At 37.4% G+C, this 22,951-nt stretch overlaps 1 protein-coding gene across 3 annotated transcripts in view; it reads left to right on the top strand.

Moving 5' to 3' along the window:
• map4k1 (mitogen-activated protein kinase kinase kinase kinase 1) overlaps positions 1 to 22,951 on the top strand; it is a 52,871-nt gene that overhangs the window by 18,865 nt on the left and 11,055 nt on the right. For all 3 annotated transcript variants that reach the window (XM_007552469.2, XM_007552468.2, XM_016671629.1), the window contains exons 2-14: positions 11,515 to 11,572; positions 14,883 to 14,973; positions 15,056 to 15,120; positions 16,374 to 16,429; positions 16,510 to 16,557; positions 17,178 to 17,220; positions 17,488 to 17,560; positions 19,202 to 19,333; positions 20,877 to 20,939; positions 21,682 to 21,763; positions 22,115 to 22,231; positions 22,348 to 22,429; positions 22,513 to 22,565. In XM_007552469.2, the coding sequence (XP_007552531.1) occupies positions 11,563 to 11,572; positions 14,883 to 14,973; positions 15,056 to 15,120; positions 16,374 to 16,429; positions 16,510 to 16,557; positions 17,178 to 17,220; positions 17,488 to 17,560; positions 19,202 to 19,333; positions 20,877 to 20,939; positions 21,682 to 21,763; positions 22,115 to 22,231; positions 22,348 to 22,429; positions 22,513 to 22,565 (915 nt within the window). In that variant the 5' untranslated portion in view covers positions 11,515 to 11,562. The remainder of the gene's footprint in view (positions 1 to 11,514; positions 11,573 to 14,882; positions 14,974 to 15,055; positions 15,121 to 16,373; positions 16,430 to 16,509; positions 16,558 to 17,177; positions 17,221 to 17,487; positions 17,561 to 19,201; positions 19,334 to 20,876; positions 20,940 to 21,681; positions 21,764 to 22,114; positions 22,232 to 22,347; positions 22,430 to 22,512; positions 22,566 to 22,951) is intronic.

Here is a 22,951-nt window from a genome sequence, read left to right as displayed (position 1 = left end):
GTGTTCACAATAAGACTTTCTTGAATTTTTTTGGTTTGGATTTATCTTTAACCCAAAAAGAGGAAGAGAGACAACTTTTGATGCTGAGAACTTCAAACAAATTGCAGACAAATGCTGCCAATAGCCATAACTGGCATCTGTGTTGGGTGGGTGTGTGTGTGTGTGTGTGTGTGTGTGTGTGTGCGCGTGTTCCTTCCCCTCCTTCTTTTTTTATGAATCGCCATGAGAAGAATACCATACAGTAAAATATCAGGTTTTGAAAGGGCACTTATGGTGCAAAATTCACATTTTGTGTGTTTTTGTACATCATTTGTGTTTCAGCTGCTTGTAAGAAAACACCCGGCTGGTTTTTGGCAATAATTTAATGTTTTTTGTGTCTGGAAAATGAGTCGCATCATTTATCGCATATAAAAGTTTACGTTACAACAGTAACGTAAACGTTACAACTCAGCAGTTGTACCCGTTACCTAGCAATCCCAGCAGAACCCAGCCCGTTACCCAGCAACCACATCTGGGTTCCAGGGCGTTTGGTCAGCTGGTTTTACCACTGTGTGCGCTGTACAATGGCTGCTGGAAAAGACGAGCATTTATTTGTTGACTTGCCATCCAGAAACCACTTGCTGCATTTGTGTTAGTTGTGCAGGAGGCTCCACTTCTGCTTTTCAAAGATGTACGGTTGTATAATTGTGCATCTGTTTACAGCCATTGTCATGGGTTGGAGGGGCGTGGCCATCAGCGGCTTATTTGGATTTAAAGCGACAGAGGCCCTAAAACAACTCAAAATAGCAGGCTGAAATCTCTTTATTGAAGAATGATTTTGTGCAAAAAATATAATGAAGATGATTTGTATAGGACATAGGCCTATCATAGCCTGTTCAACGAAGCATAGTTAAAGTTAGAAACAGAGATTTTTAGTTCCATTTAACTGGATTCCAATCTTTTCAAACAAGAGGTCACTTGGCCATTTATTCAAACATTTAGCAGTAAAAATGAAAATGTTGCTCATTTTGTCGATTTATATAGTTTTCATTTAAAATGTGATTAATGACTCAACAGAAATAACTGATCGTTAGGACAGGAAAGCTTAAAAAACATATAGATTTGTATTCTGGATTGTATTATGGTGTTGGAGTGCAGGTGGTGAAAAAGGTGCAAAGGTTGGTTTGAAAAAACCTCAGCAGAGGAAGCGCTTCCTCAAGAGGCTGAGGCGAGCGAGAATCCCCCTCTGCATCCTGATGCATCACATCTTGATACAGTAACTGCAGCATGACTGACAGGAAGACAACACTGTGTGGTGAGACCTGGTGAGAAAGTTGTTGGGGTCTTACTCCACTTTTCAGACTGTGTTTTCAAAGACAGATGCTTGATGAAAGAGAGCACCGTGAGGTTTCCCCTGGACTGTTTAATCTCCTGCCTTCTGCTAGAAAACGGCGCTGATTTGACTGAAGAACCTCCAGACAGTAGCACTGCTCACTATATATATATATATATATATATATATATATATATATAAATATATAAAATATGAAGATTCTGGCTGAAGATGCTGTGGGGATGTAATTTATTCTTTCCTGTGCCAACATGTGTTGAAACTCCAACAGGAAGATCACTTTTCCAAATCAACATAGAAACCCAAATTAGTTCAAACAGCCTAATTCATGGAGACGTGTTCTGTGTTCTGGAGCATTTGGGCAAAATGACAGTAGCTGCATTTGGAGGAAGTAGAAGGGGGTGAATTTGTAAGCCTAACTGAAGTACGGGGGAGGTAGCATCATGATGTGGGGGTGTAACTTGAGTAAGTCACAAAATAAATTGCATCATGTGGAAAGAACGTCGAGTACTGAATCAACATCAAACGACGCCAGACAGAAAGTTCAAGATTGCACATAAATTGCTCCAGATGGACTGAGACCTCAAAGAGATGCAAAATGGATCAAAGTCATGCAGATCTGAAAAGACGCTTCAGATCTGACCCAGTTTCACTGGTTCTGTCCGGAGGAATGGACCAGAACTTCAGCAAACTGTTGAGAAGCTCCATGAATGACGCTTCAGAGGCTAAAGAACATTTTTTAAAAGTATATTATTGTGGCATTTAGCAAATAGAAAAACATTTGCTTGCTTCATTCAAACATTTTGCATAAAAATAAATAGTTTTTACCATTTCAATTAAAAATGAACCTGAGTCATTTCACTTTGATAATGTTGGCTCCGTTGGTAAAAAGATTTGTCTCTACTGAGGAATAATAATCCTGCATTGCAGGGATGAGACTCGTAGTCTGGATTAGGACTGTAACGATCAAGCAGATTAATCAATTAATTCAGTAATTGATTAATCATTAACAGAAACATGCAGGTCATTTACTGAAAGAGCAACATACTGCAAAAACTACAAAATTTATGGGGTTTTTTCACATTTAAGGTAAGAAATAAACCTTTTCAAATCTAAGTCTGTTCTTCCAAAACTGCTTTGTTTTCAAGAAATGATCAATCATTCATTAAATGAATGCTGCTGCTGCATTTCAGGGAACAAAATGTGATGTTTTCCTATTTAAAAAGGGAATTGAGTTGAAGTTATTTTCTAATATTTTATAGAAAGCTGATTACAAAAATTCTGCAGAATGTGGAAATTTCTTAACCGATTGTCAAAATAATTGATTACTAACAAAATTGTTAGTTGCAGTTCTACAATGAGATAAAATCAGTTTCACCAACTGAGACCACTTACAGACATTTATTTACTTGTTGCAAACTGAAGTTGTCACTTCAATTTTAGCAACTTCCTGGTTAAATATGAAATGATAAAGAAAGAAAATGGGTGTTTTAAGCTTTTTCAGAAGACAGTTTGCAAATATGGCCGCCCTTAGAAAACATAAATCACAATAGACACAATAGATACTTCTGATAGAATATGCAATAGTTTCACTGACCTGAGCAGAGAAAAGTCTTTAGCTGCTCAGCTTCTCATTGCTAGCTAAGCTAGGTAGGTGGAATCAACTGACTCACTCTCTCACTGGTTGCCTAGCAACCAGCAGCTTGCGCAGCAGCAGTTCAAAGTTTTCCTGCTGCGCCTCATAACTGCTTCAAAATAAAAAAAACAACGGCATGGAGCGAAAACTGGATGAAACAGGAAAAGTCACCTTGGCAGTATTTCATATATTTTAAACATAAAACTTATCAATAATTATCGATATCGACTGATATGAAACATTTATATCGTGATATGTTTTTCAGCCACATTGCCCAGCAGAGATTCCTCCTGTGTGGCGATAGTTTTAATTTCTCTTGTTGAACTTGGGTGGGAGAAGAGGCGCGTTATCATCCCACTGCTGAGCGAAACGATCAGGCTTGATCAGTTTGAGGGTTCATTGATATTTAAAATAAGGGTAAGTCTGGAAGATAAGAGATAAATGTGGTTGAGAGTTGGGTGTGTGGTTTTATAAACAGTCATAGCAGCAGAAAAGGAAAGCGGAGGAAAGCAAACCTTTCACTTCTGTGCTTTTAGGTTTTACGCTGTTCTAAAAAATGAAGGGAAATGGAGTAAAAACTAAGTACACCCCTGCTGTTCCGATAGAAAGTATCGGCTAGATGCTGTTCATTAAATGCACTTTCACTGTAACCAATGCCAAGGTGAGAAAACATCAACAAAGACTTTAGAAAAGAACATTTACTGGAGTTGGAGTAAAGTAGACCAAACATGGCTGGAGTGAATTCACACCAAAAACAAAGTTTCTAAATGCTGTAAAACTGCATTCGTCCTTCCACTGCTAAAAGGAGAAATGAATAATCACAGGCTCAAATCTAAATTATATATCCTGGAGAAATAGTTTTTTAGATTTAATTACATTTTAAAGCCTCTTCAGTCAGGTTTTAGGAAGCAGCACAGACTGCTACTGCTGCTCTGAAGGTTTCTAACAATGTGCTTCAAAGCTTTGGATTCAAAAAGATTTGTTCTTTCTTTGTTTATCGACTTATCTAGAGCATGTGGTCTCTGTTTTTTATTAAGTATCAAACAAGCTGCCTGTTGGTGGAAGTTCCACCTGTCTTTGGGTCAAAAAGGTGTACCTCAAGGCTCAGTCTTGGAGTCGCTTTTGTTCCAATCACTTCTGATCTGTGTGCAAACGTGTCGAATGCCTTCTGACATTTTAATGCAGATGATTGTGTAGATTGGTCTCTGGTCTGCTTGGCGTTCAGACCTGCATTCGAACCAAACCAGAGTTCACTTCAACCGAACCGAGACCGAGGTTTGGACCAGAGTTCGATTAGCATTCACACCTCACCAAACGGACCGGACTTTCTACGGAAACGGACTGGAGTTTGTGTTCTTGTGAACACACTGTTAGTTTGTTCACACATAAATATTTCACATATAAATGACGGCATAGACTGAGTTTTTTTTTTACACCTGTGACGTAATTTGAATACATTTAGAACCTGGTACCCCGTTACATGATGTGTAGTTTCATGTTGTGTTGGTGGCACTCACACACTCACACCCCCCAACCTTGTTATGTTGAATTTCCTGTGGACTTCATGTGATGGTTGTGCTTGCAGCACTTTGTCCCCTGTGACCTTTCTGCCGCAGAGGGTCAAATCTTTGTGATTAGTAGTGAAAGGAAGCGGCCGGGACTCGCTTCCTCATTCTCCGTCTGCGTTTCTGTTCCATCGTAAAAACCGGCGTCGTTCAGCGAGCTTTAGTGAAAAACCAGAGCATGTCGGTGTTTCATCATCACACCGGTCAGTGGAAGGAGCCCGGCTCCCCGCAGAGTAAACAGGCTGCGGGCTGGAAACGTTTGGTGGAAATGTCAGCTGTGACATTTACCTGCTGTGTTTGTTTGCTGCTCGTCTTTCCCCTCCTTGACCTCTTTGGTCTGCCTGCCACTGACTCTTCTTCATTTCAACACTTTTTCCGTTGTAGCTGCTGGTGTCACCTCAGCAGTTCTGCCTCAGTGAACGGGTTCCAGGCCAGTCACAAGGACCAATAAGTCAATCAATCGCTTGATAAATGGAAACGAGTTCAATCATTTCAATTTGCATGATTTGTTGTTTCTCACTTCCCACCGAAAACTGGATGATAAAAATCTTCAGTTTGGTGTTTTGGTCTCAACTAGCTTCTTTGTTTGTTCTCTTTTATTTGTTGTTTCTGTTGTTTTGTTTGTTTATTTTGTATATTTAAAATTCTTCCAGTTCAAGTGTTAAAGTTTATTCATATTTGAGAATGTGTTCTTACATTATATTACTTAAAAATGATATTATTGTTTATCACAATAACTTCTGGGACAATTGATCGTCAACCAGCTGGTTCTCCTTAAGGTGGGAGGTTTCCAAAATGTGGCTGGAGGGCCTTTTGTGGCCCCAGGAGTTGCTTTGTGTGGTCGCATAGTCACATTTTAGGAATGGTTCCTCTGTAGGAGACTATCAATGACAAGTTTCTTAAATTGAAAATAGAAAATTTTAGGTGCAAAGCAGGTGTTTTTATTTTATTATTTGTGTTGCTTTCAATTTAATGTCAGTGGGGCCACAAACCTTCAGCGACTTTTTACTCAAAACAGATTTAATCACATCCAATAATTTAAATCGGATACATGCTGTTAATGGCTTTCAAGTCAGTTGCTGGGAATAAAATAAAAATAATTTTATTGTACAACTTTAAGACTACCTTTTGGACCTTTGTAGTTAAAATACTGAGGATGCAAAAATAAAAGAATTTATTATAAAAATATGTTGGATTTTAATTGAATAAATAAATAAGTTGTGATTTTGGCTCACGGAGCAGAAAGTTTACACATCACTGCTTTTCAGCTTCCCAGAAGTTACCTGGCTTCTTTGAACACGTCGTGCGGCTTGCTTTTAATCAGAATTATTGTGCAAGAACGCTCAACAACAAAGCTCTGCACAGATATACATGCAATCTGCTCTGTAATGGTAAGTGACTAAAATTTCCCAGAAACACAGATCAGATCGATGCTCAGGTTCAGCGTAACTTCCAGCTTCTCCAAATTCACACAAAAAAAAGCATTTTCTGTCAAGTTCAGCCCAACTCTGATCATATGAGATATGATGGACTGAAGTGATTTTACATGAGAACTCCTGATCCGGATCATTTCTAACATCTTAGTTACATTCTGCAGATATTCACTGCAAAAACACAAAATCTTACCAACTATTTTCAGTCTAGTTTTTCACATAAATGCTCTAAAAATAGTGCACTAGTTCCACTTTTAGATAATTTCACTTATAAAAAGAAATTTTTCCCATGTTTAAGTGGAATAATCTGCCAAGGGAAGTAGAACTGTTTCATCAATATTGTTAACTTAAAACAAGCTCCCATGTCTTACTTTAAGTTAGTTTTGTCCTATTTCAAGTGCACTGCGGTATTTGCTCTCGAAACTAGATTGAGAGTACTTGATAAGATCTTTTGTTTTTGCAGTGTTTCCAGATAGAGTGGCTCTTGGACCAAAGAGTTTGGAAATATGAGATTTTTTTAAATTGTGAAGCTATGTTTCATAATGAATCACTGTGTGTTTGATGTTTTTGTTGAGGCTCAGATATACGGCTAAGGCCAAAATTATTCATACCCAAGCAGTAAAATACACAATCGGATCATATCTGCTGTTCGCATTTCTGGTGATTCTTAGGATTTAAAAATTATTTATCAGGTTAAAAAGCTTCAGCTATTTGATTGTTGTGAGGCTGAAGCAAATCTTCTCTTTGATGGTTTAGATAATTTATTTAGCGTTGTTATGAGTGATGATGCTGTGAACAGGAAGGAGCTAAAGTACCAGTCAGTGTTGCAGCAAAACTCGGGAAGCCTCTGACTGAAGAATGTTGCTGTCATGACACGCTAACAGCTGGATAGCCAAACAGAGACGATTTTCCACAGAAACATGTCCTGGATGACAGGGATGATTCAATTCGATTCCAAATAAACTTTTGATTTAAAACTATTATCATTTTTGATTTCCAGGAGTTTTTAGCCATTTGTCTTTGTAGTTATTTAATGAAGAATTGTAAAAAATGTGCAGAATTCCTCACCATGGTGGATAAAGGATCCCTAAACCAGATAGAGGAAGTAGACCAGTGGAAGTAAAATAACCACATTGCTCTCCCAGCGCATTTTTGATTAAAACCACAAACGTCTGACCAATCACACAACTCTTTGCACAGCTTCGCTGTAGCTACTCTGTAGCTTCGCCGTAGCTACGCTGTAGCTATGCTTTAGCTATGCTTTAGCTATGCTGTAGCTTCACTGTAGCTACGCTGTAGCTTCGTTGTAGCTATGCTATAGCTTCACTATAGCTACGCTGTAGCTTCACCGTAGCTACGCTCTGGCTTCACTGTGGCTTCGCCGTACCTACATCGTAGCTTCGCTGTAGCTTCACCGTAGCTACACCATAGCTGTAGCTACGCCGTAGCTTCGCTGTAGCTTCACCGTAGCTACGCTGTAGCTTCACCGTAGCTACGCTCTGGCTTCACTGTGGCTTCGCCGTACCTACATCGTAGCTTCGCTGTAGCTTCACCGTAGCTACACCATAGCTGTAGCTACGCCGTAGCTTCGCTGTAGCTTCACCGTAGCTATGCCGTAGCTACGCTGTAGCTTCATTCTCTTCATTTGTTAAAACCAAAATGAGTGCAAATGTTTTCCTTCAACCAGTTGAATCTCTCTGTCTTCATTTCTTTGTTTTGTTGCTTTCTGCACATGGCTACGTTCCTGTACCGTCTCCATGGCGACGCCAGGAGTTTCCTCATAGCTACAAAATGGGGGCCAACAGACTGAATTTGTTTAATTTTTTTTAAATCGATCTTGAAACATTTTATATTGATTTTGAATCATAGTAAACCGGCCTGTCCATTTTGTTTACAGAGACTTCATGATTAATTTCATTTATTGTTTCTGTTGTTTTGTTTGTTTTGGATATATATCAATAAAATGCCTTCCAGTTAAATATTCATTAGAATTGAAGGTTTATTGATCTTTGATAAATTGTTCTTGCATTATTATCATTATACTACTTGGAAATGGTCTGAAAATTACAGTGTTATTGTTTATCATAATAACTTCTGGAACAATTTATCATCCAGCAAAATTTGCTATCATGACAGCAATAGTAGTAAATGAGAATTGTAATTCTTATATAAAACCATTTTTATCACTCCCCTAGTTGTTGGAAAGCTCTGCTAATCCACATAATTTGCTTTTTCCACTCCTCTTTAAATCTTTGTCTGGTTTTCTGTTTAGACAGATGTTGGAGTAGAAAGATCCTGTTTCAGCTTCTTTTCAGCTCCTCTTATTCACTTTTTTACCTTGGAAATATATTTAATTTATTTGTCACCAAATCTACCACAGTGTTGAGCTTAAATAATTAGGAAACTATTTTTATAATCCATGCAGCTCTTTGTGATATACATTGCAATGGTAATAAATTTGTGATCCTCCAGTTTTTCATCTCTTTCATTTTTTTATTTTATTCACCTGATAATTTGGAATCATTCATGTAATAAATACATGAATGATTACATGAATACAGTAAATCCTGAATTAAAACAAGCAGAAAAGTTTTTTCATTTTGTTGGTCTGCTGTTGTGGCATTTTATTTCTTTTGCTACATACAGAGATAAAACCTTGTTTTATCCCAAATAGATTGTATATAATCTGTATGTTTCTCCTCTCATTTCAGAAACATTTTGTGTCAGTTTAAGTTTGATGGGAAACAAATCAAACCCAAAGAGTGAGGCAGCACTGAAGCTGAGCTAAGGTTAAATGATGTAAATGTTTCTGATGCAGTTTATTGTGAACCCCCCACTGCAACCAAACCACAACAACTTTCCATGTTAATGTCAGAGTAACGCTTAAAGCGGACAAACAACTAAACAACTGCAGCTTCCATTGCATCAAAACGCCGCCAATTTTCCGACTAATCAAGCTCATCATGCGGAGCTGGCCGCTGCTCCTGCCGAGTCTCTGAAATGTTCCACGTTCTCTTTATAAATAACATCATAAAATGAATTTAACTCAGCCTGCTGACAAAGGTTTTTTACCATGATGTAAAGGTTACGGTTCAAGTGGCAAAATGAATGTGAAGACTGGAGTTGCTCAGTTGATTCAGGTTGAATTTCTTGTTTTGACGATGATGTTTATGCTCTTTTCAACACTTTTACTGTGTCTGTTACTTTGGAGAAACGTGAGCTTTAAATGCCATGAGTGCCATGAGTGGTGTTTTGAAAACTCCCTCTCTGTGTTTCCGTTTCACTCTGTGCAACTTGCCCTGCCCTAACTGGCTGGCTCCGTACGCAGATGACTGTTTTCTATTTAAGGAGTTACAATGTGAATCTGTGTTTCCTTTGCTTGTTGTGGGAGGGCTGCTCTGCCATGTGTGAAATGTGTAGTTATTTCTGCTTTATGCACCCACTTTAAGTGGAAATTCATTGCTAATTTAAACTGTCTAACTCTTTTTCTTGTGATATCTGTTGTTCTGGTTTTAGGTTTATTGTCAACCTAAAACCTAAAGCAGGGGTGGGGAATCCAGGTCCTCGAGGGCCGGTGTTCTGCAAGTCTTAGATGTCTCCCTGGTTCAACATGCTTCAATTAAACAACTGAATCACCTCCTCAGTACAGTGAAGTACACAGTCCTGCTAATGACCTCATTATTTGACTCAGATGTGTTGAAGTAGAGACACATCTAAAGATTGCAGGACACCGGCCCTCGAGGCCTGAAGTTTCCCACCTCTGACCTAAAGGCATTAGTGGGTAGCAGATTCCGATGGAAGCAGATTCCGATGGTAGCAGATTCCGATGGTGCTCCATTATTTAAACAAAAATTCTAATCAAGTTTTTTTTATTTATTTGTTTTTAAAGGGACAGTGCATCTAAATATTTCATCAGTTAGCTGATGAAACGTACACAGAGCGTTACCCTTTTTGATACAAGTAAACAGAATTCAAAATTCATAACAGATAAAGAAGTACTAGAAAATTTCAAGTGAAATGCATAAAAACACATATCTACATCAAATTGTCATTGTTCTCAGTGTTGTTCTTTCAGCCAGTGGTTTGATTTATAGAGAAAAGCCTCAAGTCTGGCATTTACTTTAAGGTCTAACACCCGACAACGAAGTATTAGGGCTCATGAACGGGAAAATTTCTGCTCAAAAACTTGGAAATTTCTATATTTATTTCATTTATTTACAAGAAAAAACATTATGATTCTTTGATGTTGAAAATTTGTGAATTTGCAACACAACCAGGATAATTTTAATGATTAAAGCCATAATATATTATATAAATCTGAGATATTCTCTGAGAGTATAAAGTACACGTGTCAAACTTGATGCCCTCAGGCCAAATCTGACCCACTGTAGCTATTTCTGTGGCCCCAGAACTTCAAGATAACATATTATTTTATCAGTCAAATGAAATCAGTTATTTATATAATGCCACGGGACATCAATGTGAAAGAATGTGCAGAAAATATCTCCTAAATCAGCAATCTTCATGATCCAAAAAGCCATTTGCACCTTCAGTCCAGCTGAACAAACTCAAGCTACTAATGTTACACAACCTGCAGAAAAAAATACAATATCTAAAATTACTAGAGGAACCTCCAGTTTGCTTCTAATTTTAGGTTTTAAAATTAATTAAAACATAAAATCTTCACAAAAAAGAGGATGTAGATATTTGTGGAACGTTATGCAAAACCAGTACAGACTGTACTTTCCAACATAATGATGAGAAAAATAGATCTAAGATAATATTGAGGATACTTTTGCTGTCATTTTTTTGTAAAAGTTAAATAAGAAACCTGCCTTTGTTTTTATTTCTACATCAGTTGGTTCAGTTACATGGACCCATTGTGGGAGGTCCAACAGAGCCACTGGTTGCAGAGCCTGTTGGAAATGTATTTCCTCGAAGACCTCTGGGAAAATGTCTGACTTTAGTTTTAATATCTAAAATTTATGTCTTTATTCAAGGAAAACTGTCATTGTTTCCTCATAAATTTCTGACTTTTTGACATCAAAAACATCCAAGTTGTTTGGTGGACGTTTACTCCTGATTATTTCTTTTTCGTTCGTCTACAATGTTCAGGTTTTTCTTGTCGTTCATTAACATCTGTTGGCGGAAGATTTTTCTGGCAAAACAAAAGAGAGAAAATTATTTAATTTAAATTTCTTTTTTTATCGCTGTGACAATCCTGCAAAGAGAAGTAACACCATCCTGTGTCACACCTTTAAAGGTCATAGAATGCTTGTGTTTGACTATATGTATGCATGAGCGCTTGCTATAAGTGTGTGTGTGTGTGTGTGTGTGTGTGTGCGCGTGTGTGTGTGTGTGTGCGTGTGCGTGTGTGTGTAATGCCACAGAGTAGACGTTGTGGGCTGTTTGTTGCACTCCACAGATCTGGACTGCAAACCTGCACATTAAACTCTGCAGTTGCACAAGGAAACTCAGTGACATCAATGAGCTCTGCTGTCATAAGCCTCAGGTTACAGTGAATATTATTTCTGTTTGGATTCTTTTCAGGCCCGCAACAAGCAGAATGGAGAGCTGGCAGCTATTAAAGTTATCAAGATGGAGCCAGGTAAGAATTTTTCTCTGAACGTAATCACCTCCACTGTTTGATATGATCTAAAAATCTGTTTCTTTGTAACAACTTTTTAGTGTAATTAATGTTTTGCATTTGCTTGTTGGCAGGGAAGGTACTGCGTCTTTAAGAAAACTTGAATTATGTTGCAGCTTAACCTACATAAAAACCTCAATTAAACTCAGTGCAATTAGTTTCTTTTCTCAGTTTAGTTCAAATAGAAACGCTGTAGCACCTTCAAACCTTAGACAATGTTTGATTGCTTTTATTCTCTTAATGAGACAGAAATATGAACCAAACTGCATCTTCAAAATGCCCAAAAACAACCAGAGCCCCCGCAGTTGCATCACTTTTCTGCCGAGTGCGTCTCAGACGGTCGTCTGAGTGGAAAAACTCAACATGGCTGCCAGCGTCACTCATTTCGTCTGAGATTCTTGTAAACTGCCAAAAAATATCCAGAATAAAACTTTAAATCTGGATCCAAATTTATTTTATTGGTATTTTTTTCAAACCTTTTATTCTGTTTTTTAAAGTTACACAGTGAAAAATTAGCAGCAATAATTCAGATTATTGAGTTAAAGAAAAAAAGTCTTAAGGTTCATTTTTCAAATTATTGTTGCATATTTCAGTTTCTGTCCTTTACTCTTCTTTTTTTCTGCCAGTTTTTTTCCACATCTCTTTATTACTTTTATCTCCTTGTGAATCTAACTGGTCAGAAATATTATTAGCATTCAGACTGACTGCAAGGCACTGGAAAGATATTAGCTTGCTAAATGTAGCATCTCACAGGTGTTTTGCCATGTTGCACACAATTAATTGTGATTAATCAATTACTGAAGTAATTGTCAACTAATTTAGTAACTGATTAATTGATAACTGGAGTATACAAACTAAAAAAATCTATTATGCAAAAGAATTGTACAAAATATCTAAAATATATTCCTGAAGTCGCAGTTTTAGCTTCACCTGCTTCAAATTCAATAAAAAAAAAAAAAAAATCTGTTAATAGAAGAAATAATCCGCCCTTCACTGTGTTTATGTTTAGTCCAGCCGAAAGAGCTGAGATTTTCACTTGTTGTTAGAAGTGATTTTAGTTTCATATAGATTCTTTGCTACAAATAATCACTACATAAATGCTTTGTTGTTGAATTTTAGGCATTTTTAATGTTTTTTCCAATATTGTTTAAAAAGGCTTAAGAGGTTAAATGAAAAATCTGCAGAATTTGACAATAGATTTATCTGATGAATCGATTAATCATCAGAATAATCGATTAATCATCAGAATAATCGATTAATCATCAGAATAATCGATTAATCATCAGAATAATTGATTAATCATCAGAATAATCACTATCAACACTAAAATAATTGTTAGCTGCAGTTAATAAAGTGATAAAAATTGTATGTTGACTTATTGTGCAGCTTTAGGACAAACATTCAGTCTGTCTTTAAGTACTTGAGGCTCCTTGTCTCTCAAAAGTTGTTTTAATTTTTTGTTTTTGCTTCATCTAAAAATTTCTCAGTCCTTGTTAGAACTGTTTTTGTCTTTATTTTAACCGTTTGCATCACCAAATAGTTCATTTCTGTTTGTGTTAGCTTGTAGCAACATAGTTTAAATTCATCATATTTTAACTCTACTATTATGGTTGAAGGTTATAAATGTGTGGAAAAAGGTAAATATCAGCTGTGCAAAGTGCCTTTTTCCCATCATGCACTGCATTTGGATAAAATACAGTTTAAATTGGGAGGATCTCTTTGAATCAGAGGATAAATCTGCTGCTGGTTTTAATGGGGAAGTCGACTGAATTCACAGCAGTTTGTGTGTGAACGTCGGCCGATCGTTCTGACAGACACTCAGCCAAACATCAGTCAGACGCAACCGACACAAGAGTTTTTGTTTTGGTTGCATCACCCATATTTAAAAACTGAAAACTGTCTCCAGTTCTTGGTCATGTGGATAAAAAGGCCAAATCTGCTTCATAAATAAAGATTTGAGGTGATTTTAGGCAAAACTTTGCAGAAAACTTCAGAACTTCATCGACCTTCAGAGTCTTTGATGTCTTCAAACTTTCCAGAGACTCGAATGCAGTGAAATGTTAATTTACTTTATAAAGAAGTTTATTTCTAATTCTAGATGAAATCTTGTATCAACATTTCATCGAACCATTAAATATCTCTGTTTCCCTTTTGGAAAATTATTTTCTCTGCTTCCAGAAACTAAAATCCACTAAATTCATCCGACTCTTTCAGATGACGCTTTAATTCTGAGAAGGAAACCTGAGAAATGAGGAAATATTGAACAAAAAAATCACAGTTTTTATAAAATTCCCTGTAAATACCCATCTGACTTTTTATTTTGTCAATTTATAACTTGGTGTGCACAGCATATTGGCATTAATATCGGCATCAGGTTTAAATTGTTTTATATTTTCGTCTCGGTGTTGTCATAACTCCACCGTTGGATCTGTAAACTTTGCAACTCTTTGTTTTATTGTTTTCTCTGTGTTTAGTAGAAAATGACAGGATGGAACCATAAGTTATATTTAAATATCTACAGAACTTGGAGAAATAAATCATTTTTGTTGCATCCTCAAACCTTAAAATCCTTACACTGCAAAAAACACGAAATATTATCAAGTAATTTTGTCTAGTTTCTGGTGTAAATATCTTACTGCACTTGAATTAAAACAAAACTAACTAATAAGTAACTTTTCAGCCAGATATAAGAGCTTGTTTTAAGTAAATAATGTATTAATATTGATGAACAATCACTTGTTTCATTGGCAGATTATTTCACTTTAAACATGGGAATATAATATAATATAATATAATATAATATAATATAATATAATATAATATAATATAATATAATATAATATAAGTGAAATAATCTGGAACTTTTATTTTTTTAATCAATCAAATCAGATCCTCTGTTTTGCTGAAAAGTTATTTGTAAGTTTTCTCTAATTTCAAGTGTAGTAAGATATTTACACTATAAACTAGACAAATACATTTGGTAATATTTTGTGTTTTTGCAGCGTATGATGGAAAGAGGGTGCACTTACTTTCCCCCCAGGCCTGCATGTTGTAATCAGTAAACAGGAGGAACTGTGGTTGGAAAAAAAAACCTTCCAGCCGCGTTAAAGATGAGCAGAAAAACATCCGAGCCCCAAACAGAACGTGATTCATCGTAAACAAGTTGTAACCCCATCAGAATGACTCACCTGTTGCCAAGCGGACGAAGAGAAAATGAGGGGAAAAAAGTCTGCAGGCGTTTTATTTTGAAAGCGGCTTTCTGTCTCCACAGAAGACGATTTCTCCATCATCCAGCAGGAAATCGTCATCGTCAAGAGCTGCAAGCATCCCAACATCGTGGCGTATTACGGCAGCTACATACGGTTGGACGTCTCCGTTTCTCTGGATGCTCATTTATTCGTTTTGAACGCAGCCGCTAACGCTGAGCCGTCTGTCTTCCTGCAGAGCCAATAAACTCTGGATCTGCATGGAGTTCTGTGGCGGCGGGTCCCTCCAGGATATCTACCACGGTCTGTTTGTTTCTTTATTTAATCTCTTCTTTGTAAAAATATTGAGTTAAAATCCCCCATTAAGTCTTCAAACACATTTCTTTCTAAATAAATAAAGAATAGATTTTTATTTTAAAGAGTTTTAACATTACTGGGAAGTATTGACAACATTGTAGATGGAGGAAAAGTTTAAATCCAGTAATTATAACTTTAAAAAATTGCAACTAAAACGTAATTAGTTGAATTTTCCACAGATATAATTTAACGTGTTCAGGGCATTAAAACATTTGACGTAGCCTTTATTTTGTACAGCGTTGCTCTAAGAACATTGCAGATGGGACAAAAAGGAGAAGGAATAAATTTCCATCAAAAAACTCAGAAATTTTGAGAGAAAAAAAATCTGAAAATTTCAGAGTTTGAAAAGTTGAAATTTTTCAGCTTTTAAAACTCAGAAGTTTCCAAGTTTTTTTCTGAACGTTTCTGAGATTATTTTAAAAAAATATCAGAGTTTCTTGGTGGATATTTCCTTTTTTTCTTTCTACATTTTCCCTGATACACAGTCGTAGTTTTGCTTGTTAACTTATTATTAAAATCACAGGGAAGCATTGACTTCTACTGATATTAATATTGATCCTGGTGATCAGAAAGAATCTGCCAATATTTTTATCACTTTTCAATAAAACTGAAAACTTTAATCCTTTTCGTCTGTAAAAGCGTCAACAAACTTTAATGCACCTTTTTTCAGTTTAGTTCAGTTTTTGTTTTTTAGTTTGAAACCTGCAGCACATTTTTGCTTTAATGGTAAATTTTTAATTGACTTCAGTGTTGAATTAAAACGAAAATATTTTATCAAAATCAGATTCTGTGTCAGTAGTTTGTTTTTTATTCATTTGGAAACAGGCGCAGTGGATCCTCACCTGGCCAAAACCCCAAACAATTAAAAAAAAAAAAAACCTTTTTGCTGTTTTTACTAATTGTGACGTTTTTCTTGTTCTTACTTTCTGTCTGCAGCGTTTTTAGTTTGCATTTGTTTTGTTAATTTTTATGTGTTTTCTTTGATTTCAGTATTTTTTATTTGCAGAGTTTTTTGTTTTGTGGGTTTTAGAGTTTCCATCACTCATGTTTTCAGATTGTTTTTCCGTTTTCCATTGTGTATAAACCAGCTTCAACAAAAAGCATCATGTTCATCTACTCACCTTCTTCGTGTATTTTATTTTGAAGGCCGTAATGTCTGCGTTTCGTTGTAACGATTAAACATGAATGTTGTCCTGCAGTGACCGGCTCTCTGTCTGAGCCACAGATCGCCTACGTCTGCAGGGAGATGCTGCAGGTAACCGCTCTGTTTTCCAGGTTTCCTTGCATATTTTTAAGGACCTTCAAAGTAAAAGTCTCCTGTGTTTGTGTGAGCAGGGCCTGGACTATCTGCACGCACAGAAGAAAATCCACAGAGATATCAAGGTCAGCCGGTCGAAACCGATTCCGTTTACGTGAACTCTGCGTTTGTTTTCTTAAGATCAAACATTCAGTTAAAACATGCAGACTCCTGCACTGCAAAAACACAAAATCTAAACAAGTACTTTTGGTTTAGTTTAGTGCAATTATCTTAGTACATTTGAACTAGATGTTTTTTAATCAATATTCAATAATTATTGACTCAAAACAAGCTCCTGTATCTTGCTGAAAGGTTACTTGTAGGTTAGTTTTCTCACATTTCAAGTGTTTTAGGATATTTGGACTTGAAACTAGACTAAAATATTTTGTCAGATTTTGTGTTTTTGCAGTGCAGAAGTTTTTACTGAATAATCAAACTCCACGTTTTCCTGGAAAACACGTTTTCTGCTTTTGCAGAACTAGATTGATGACAGTTTCTGTTCTGATGTCCAGAAATAACATTCGTGGTAAACCGTCAGGTGTCTGAGCTCCAGCTAATCAGTTTCCAGCTGTCAGTCGTGTATTTTCGCTCTCCGTCCTGTGCAGCTTCGCTCACAGATCGCTGGGCAGATAGAGGGAGAAGCTGTGAAGAGTGAAAAGGTTTCTGTGGTGCAGCTGCTCTCATGTTGCGTTTCTTTTCCTTGCAGGGTGCCAACATCCTCCTGAATGATCAGGGCGAGGTCAAACTGGGTAGGTGGAAGTTTGCAGCGTCTGCAGTGTCGCGGTGTGGTTAGTGAGTCACTCACCGCCAAGTTGGCAGATCTCATCACAACACTTCTGCTGCCTCGTAAAACTGTGGCATTACTTCAAAAACACAAACATTTACAACATTTACTGCTAATTTTCACTCGATTCACAAGGCTTGAGCGAACGCTGCAGACCTTAGCAGCAAGAGATGCTAAATGAGTAGCATATTTTAGATTTTAAATGTCTTTTCTCATTTCTGTTTAAATGCAGCTGACTTTGGGATCTCGGCTCAGATCACAGCCACTCTGGCTCGGAGGATGTCCTTCATCGGGACGCCGTACTGGTGAGACGCGCCGCCGTTTCTCTGCAGCTCCAATCAGAATGAACGCAGCGTGTTGCTAACTTAGGCCACAGTTTATTACTAAACTAAACAATGATTATCCAAATCTAACTGCAAATGAAGACGCCTATCTGATGGCTTCTTCATGGCTTTTACAATTATTAGACAGAAAAAGCAAAATCTTACACTGTATTTTTTTTGTCTAGTTTATTGTCAGAGTTGACGCCTATTAAACACAGAAAATAATACAGGAAAGACAAGAGAAAGTTAGATTCTGAATACTCGCGAGGAGAACAGACAGAGATGTGCTTTCAGTTACAATCTCCTATCGCTCTGAAAGCACATTTTCCTGCTTCTCTCTTTTTATTGTCTTTAGGATCCCTAATCACAGAGAGCGCTGTAACTCTAAAGGGAGGGGGGAAACACTTCACACAATCACAGCGCCAAGATTATCACTAACTAACAACACAATCTATCTTAATGTGGATTATCCAGTTCCTGACCCAGGGTCAAACAGAGCAAGTTGTACGTCTTCACGGCGACGGTTTCACAGCTAACAGGTCAAAAGCAGGGCGTTCTGTAGAGAGCTGCTGTCACTGCTCTTCTTCAGAGAGGCCCTCTGAGAAAGGAAATCAGTGATTAACAATACAAGAACATTTCTTAAAGATATAACTAAACAAATAAGTGTACATAAAGCAAGAATATTATAAAGATATAACAACATTTGATAAATAATAATACAATGTACCTAACGTTTATGTTGCAAAAATCTTGAAAAAGACAAAACTAACTTACAGACGCAGATAATAACTAGTTACATTTGCATGAATAACTTTTTGTAAAAAAATTAACATTAACACCTCAGGTACACAAAAACTGTCAGTTTCTAATGCAGATGTTTTAGTACAGTTTAAATAAGACAAAATGAACTTAATTTGAGTAAATAGAAGTTTTAGTAAATAATTCCTTATTGTTCATTTTTGTAAAGAAGTTTTAGTTTAGGGAGAAATGTTTTGTTATAAGTGAAATAATCTCAGTGAAATTATAACTTTTTTAATATCGATATTAAGGGGTTATTGACTTAAAACAAGATATTTTCATCAATATGTTCACTTTGCTTCCAAACAGTCACAGAGTCATTTTTAAATCAGTTTTAATAGTTTTATAGTTTTTCTGTTTTTCTTCTAACCTTTGCTTCTTTCCATTAGTCCAGTTCTTATCCCTGACCATACACTGCAAAAACACAAAATATTTTTAGTCTGGTTTCTAGATCAAATATTTATTTACATTTGGAATAAGAAAAACTAACTTACAAGTAACTTTTCAACAAATAGAATCTTTTTTTAGTCAATAATTCCTCTTGATGTTGATGAAAAACTTCCAGTTTCATTGGCAGATTATTTCATTTACAGCAAGACATTTTCTCGCGTTGTTAGTGAAATAATCTGCCAGTGAACTGGAACTTTACCATCAATATTAAGGAATAATATCTTGAAACAAGCTGCTATTTCCTGACAAGATAAGTTAGTTTTGTCTTAGTTCAAGTGTATTGAGATATTTTTTACAAGAATCCAATAAAACTACTTGGAGGTTTTGGTTTTCAAAATGTTCCAGCTAACTCCGTCTTCTCCCTCCTGTCCTCAGGATGGCGCCAGAGGTAGCAGCTGTGGAGATTAAAGGCGGCTACAACGAGCTGTGTGACGTCTGGTCAGTGGGAATCACGGCCATCGAGCTGGCAGAGCTGCAGCCGCCCCTGTTTGACGTTCATCCGCTGCGGTGAATAAACGCTCACACTCACACCAGCAAACAGCTGATTGATTCACAGCAGGAGGCTGGAGCCGCCCGATGAGCCGCTGTTTCCTGCAACGGCGCCCTCTGCTGGGCTTTGATTTGCACTAGCATGTCTAGGAAATGTGCATACGCTTCCATTTTTTATGGTTTTTAAGTTTCTTCTCATGTATTTTTCTCTCGTTTCTATTGAAAATATGTCAGCACTGAATTAAGACCAACTAACCTACAAGTAACTTTGAAGCTAATATACAGGAGCTTATTTTAAATAAATAATTAATTATTGTTGGTGAAAAAGTACAAATGCCACTGGCAGATTACTTGGTAATCAACGGATTTCGTGCCGTTACCTAGCAGCCCCAGCCAAGCCCAACTGGTTACCTAGCAACCCTAGCCAAGCCTAGGCTGTCACCTAGCAACCATAGCCAAGCCTAGGCTGTCACCTAGCAACCTCAGCCAAGCCCAACCCGTTACCTAGCAACCCCAGTCAAGTCCAGGCCGTTACCTAGCAACCCTTGCCAAGCCCAACTGGTTACCTAGCAACCACAGCCAAGCCTAGGCTGTCACCTAGAAACCCCAGCCAAGCCCAACCCGTTACCTAGCAACCCCAGTCAAGTCCAGGCCGTTACCTAGCAACCCCTGCCAAGCCCAACTGGTTACCTAGCAACCATAGCCAAGCCTAGGCTGTCACCTAGAAACCCCAGCCAAGCCCAACCCGTTACCTAGCAACCCCAGTCAAGTCCAGGCTGTTACCTAGCAACCAAATTCTTGTTCAGCTGGCAGATTATTTCACTTATGACCTGGGAAAATGTCATGTTATGACTGGAACTAGAACTTTTTCATGAATATTAATGAATTATTTATTTAAAATAGGATCCTATGTCTCCCTGAAAAGTTTTTTGTAAATTAAACCAACAAAACTGCAGAAACACAAACTCTTACCTGTATTTTTTATCTAGATTCTAGTGTAAATACCTTTGCACACTTCAAATAAGACAAACGACCTTATAAGTAACGTTCCAACAAGACATAGGAGCTTATTTTAAATCTAATTCCTTAAATATTGATGAAAATGTTCTAGTTCTATTGGCAGATTATTTCACTTTTAACAAGTGAAAAATGTTTTAAGTAAAATAATCTGCCAGTGGAACCAGCATTTTAAAAAAATCTATATTAAATAATTATTTACTACTTGTCTGTTGGGTAAAGATACGAATGATAAAAATAAACATGTTTACAGTCAATGGAGGAGGAGAATTGTTAGAAGAAAACTATAAAAAGGAGCATAAATATATCCAGCTGCAGTCAGAGTCACACCTACAGTTTATTTAAAGATGACGCTTCCTTTGTCTCTTCTTTAGTCATGGTGAACATGTAGCAACTTGTGTACCAGCTGCACCACTGCAGCTCATTAACATCATTTTTCCATTCTTTATCTGCCAGAAGCAAAATCAGCTGTAGATAATTTGCTGAAGACCATAAAGTTTCTCCTGGTTCGTATCTCATGGATCTGTTTCTGTCCCTCCTGCAGCGTTCTGTTCCTCATGTCCAAGAGCGGATACCAGCCCCCGAAACTGAAGGACAAATCCAAATGGTAAACATATTATTTATTTAATTAAACCTTTATTTAACCAGATAGAAAACAAAGGCAGCAGAATAATGGACACACTGCAAAAACACTAAATCTTACCAAGTATTTTTGTCTAGTTTCTGGTGCAAATGTCTTATTTCAATTGAAATAAAACAAAACTAACTTACAAATAACTTTTTAACAAGAAACAGTAGTTTGTTTTTAGTAAATAACTCCTGTTGAAATTTGAATGCTAAGCTAACTCTGGTCCTACAAACCTCGGTCTGGGTTCGGCTGAAGTGAACTATGGTTCAGGTTGAATGCATATGTGAACGTTAAGCAGACCAGAGACGCTCCAAAAACAGGAAGCAGACTACAGCGCAGGGCATTCTGGGTAAACCAAAACAAACATGTTAGCCTAGCGCTAGCAGGAGAAATGGCTCCTCCAACCACTAAAATCTGGCACCACTCCATTTTTGTTTGTTTTGTGAAGTTGTGTGAGGTTTTCCTGTTGCTTCCTTCAGTTGCAGCGCCCCCACAGGTCAGGAGGGGAACAGGTTTTTCAAAGGGTTTGGTTGGTTTGACTCAGAGCAGAGAGGAAGAGAACCGCAGCAGCTGGAGATAGAACCGAGTCTGCTGGACTGTTAGATGTGTAAACAGCCTTAGTGTTGTTCTTTTTATTTTAAATATCAGCCGTAGCAGATAAATTTGATCTGTTTTAAGGATCAGTTGGTCCCTGATCTCATGACCTGCTTCCTGTCCGCAGGTCGTCCAACTTCTACAACTTTGTGAAAGCCATGTTGGTGAGGAATCCCAAGAAGAGACCCAGCGCCGCCAAGATGCTCTCAGTGAGTTCAGATTCATTCATTCATTCATTCATTCATTCATACATTCATTCATTCATTCATCAGATGAATCAGTCTCCATCACATTCACCTATGCTGCAAAAACACAAAATATGACCAAGTACTTCTAGTCTAGTTTCTAGTGCAAACTTTTTAAAACACTTGAATTAAGACAAAACCAACTTACAAAACTATTAGCTCCATTGGCAGATTATGGCAGATTACACATGAAATCACCCCAGGGGCCACAATTGGCCCCCACGCCACACTTTGAACACCCCTGATTTACTGCTAACCTGCAGCTTTGTTTCCTCAGATCCCCTGATGTTTATTTTTCCTTATTTTTTTGCGCAGCATCCGTTTCTGACCCAGCAGTGTCTGAACCAGGAACTGACTCTGGATCTGCTGGACAAGTTCAAGAATCCTGAGAAACACAAGAGCTGCGTGTCGACGGAGGACGACGACATGGAGGTCTGCATCAGACGCTCAGGGATTAAATACACCGGTCTCAGACTAGCTGCTCAGCTCCTTCCTCTGAAACTCTGTGTGTTTTCAGCTTTTTTTGTTTCGTTTCTTTGTGATCTAAGGTGGCGCCTCCTGCGTCGCTAAGAAGAATCCAGTCTATCAACAAACACAACCGGGCCGAGAGGACCAACTCCGACATCAGCTGTGAGAAACCCGCTGCGCTTTTGTGTTTTTAGTTTCACTGGAAGCTTCTCTGGACACATTTAACACGATCTCTGTCTGATCAGTCGAACAGATTTACACCCAGAGGCCGATGAAGACCGGATCACCAAACGTAACGGTGCGATTTCAGTTCCAGTTTCTTTGTTTCTCCTCGTCGGTTCTCGTTCTGAATGTTCTTAAAGGGCCGGTTGTGCCAGAATATACCGATCAAAACTGTTAAAGTATTAGTAAGTAGCTGTCTCTGTAATCAATGTGTTTCTTCAAAATTAAATAATATTGATCATTTTCTCACTTGATCAGTTCCTCCAGAATATTTGTGTCTAAAAATCTTACCAAGTTTTTTGTTTAGTTTCTAGTACAAATGTCTTATTACACTTGAAATAAGACAAGACTTCCTGAAAAGTAAATATTTAGCAAGATATAGGAGCTTGTTTTAAGTAAATAATTCCTGAATATGGATAGAAATGTAGTAGATCCATTGGCAGATTATTTCACTGATAGGAA

Source organism: Poecilia formosa, unplaced genomic scaffold (genome assembly GCF_000485575.1).
Source record: "Poecilia formosa unplaced genomic scaffold, Poecilia_formosa-5.1.2 Scaffold48, whole genome shotgun sequence".
Lineage (NCBI taxonomy): Eukaryota > Metazoa > Chordata > Actinopteri > Cyprinodontiformes > Poeciliidae > Poecilia > Poecilia formosa.
This window is presented reverse-complemented; position numbering and strand designations above follow the sequence as displayed.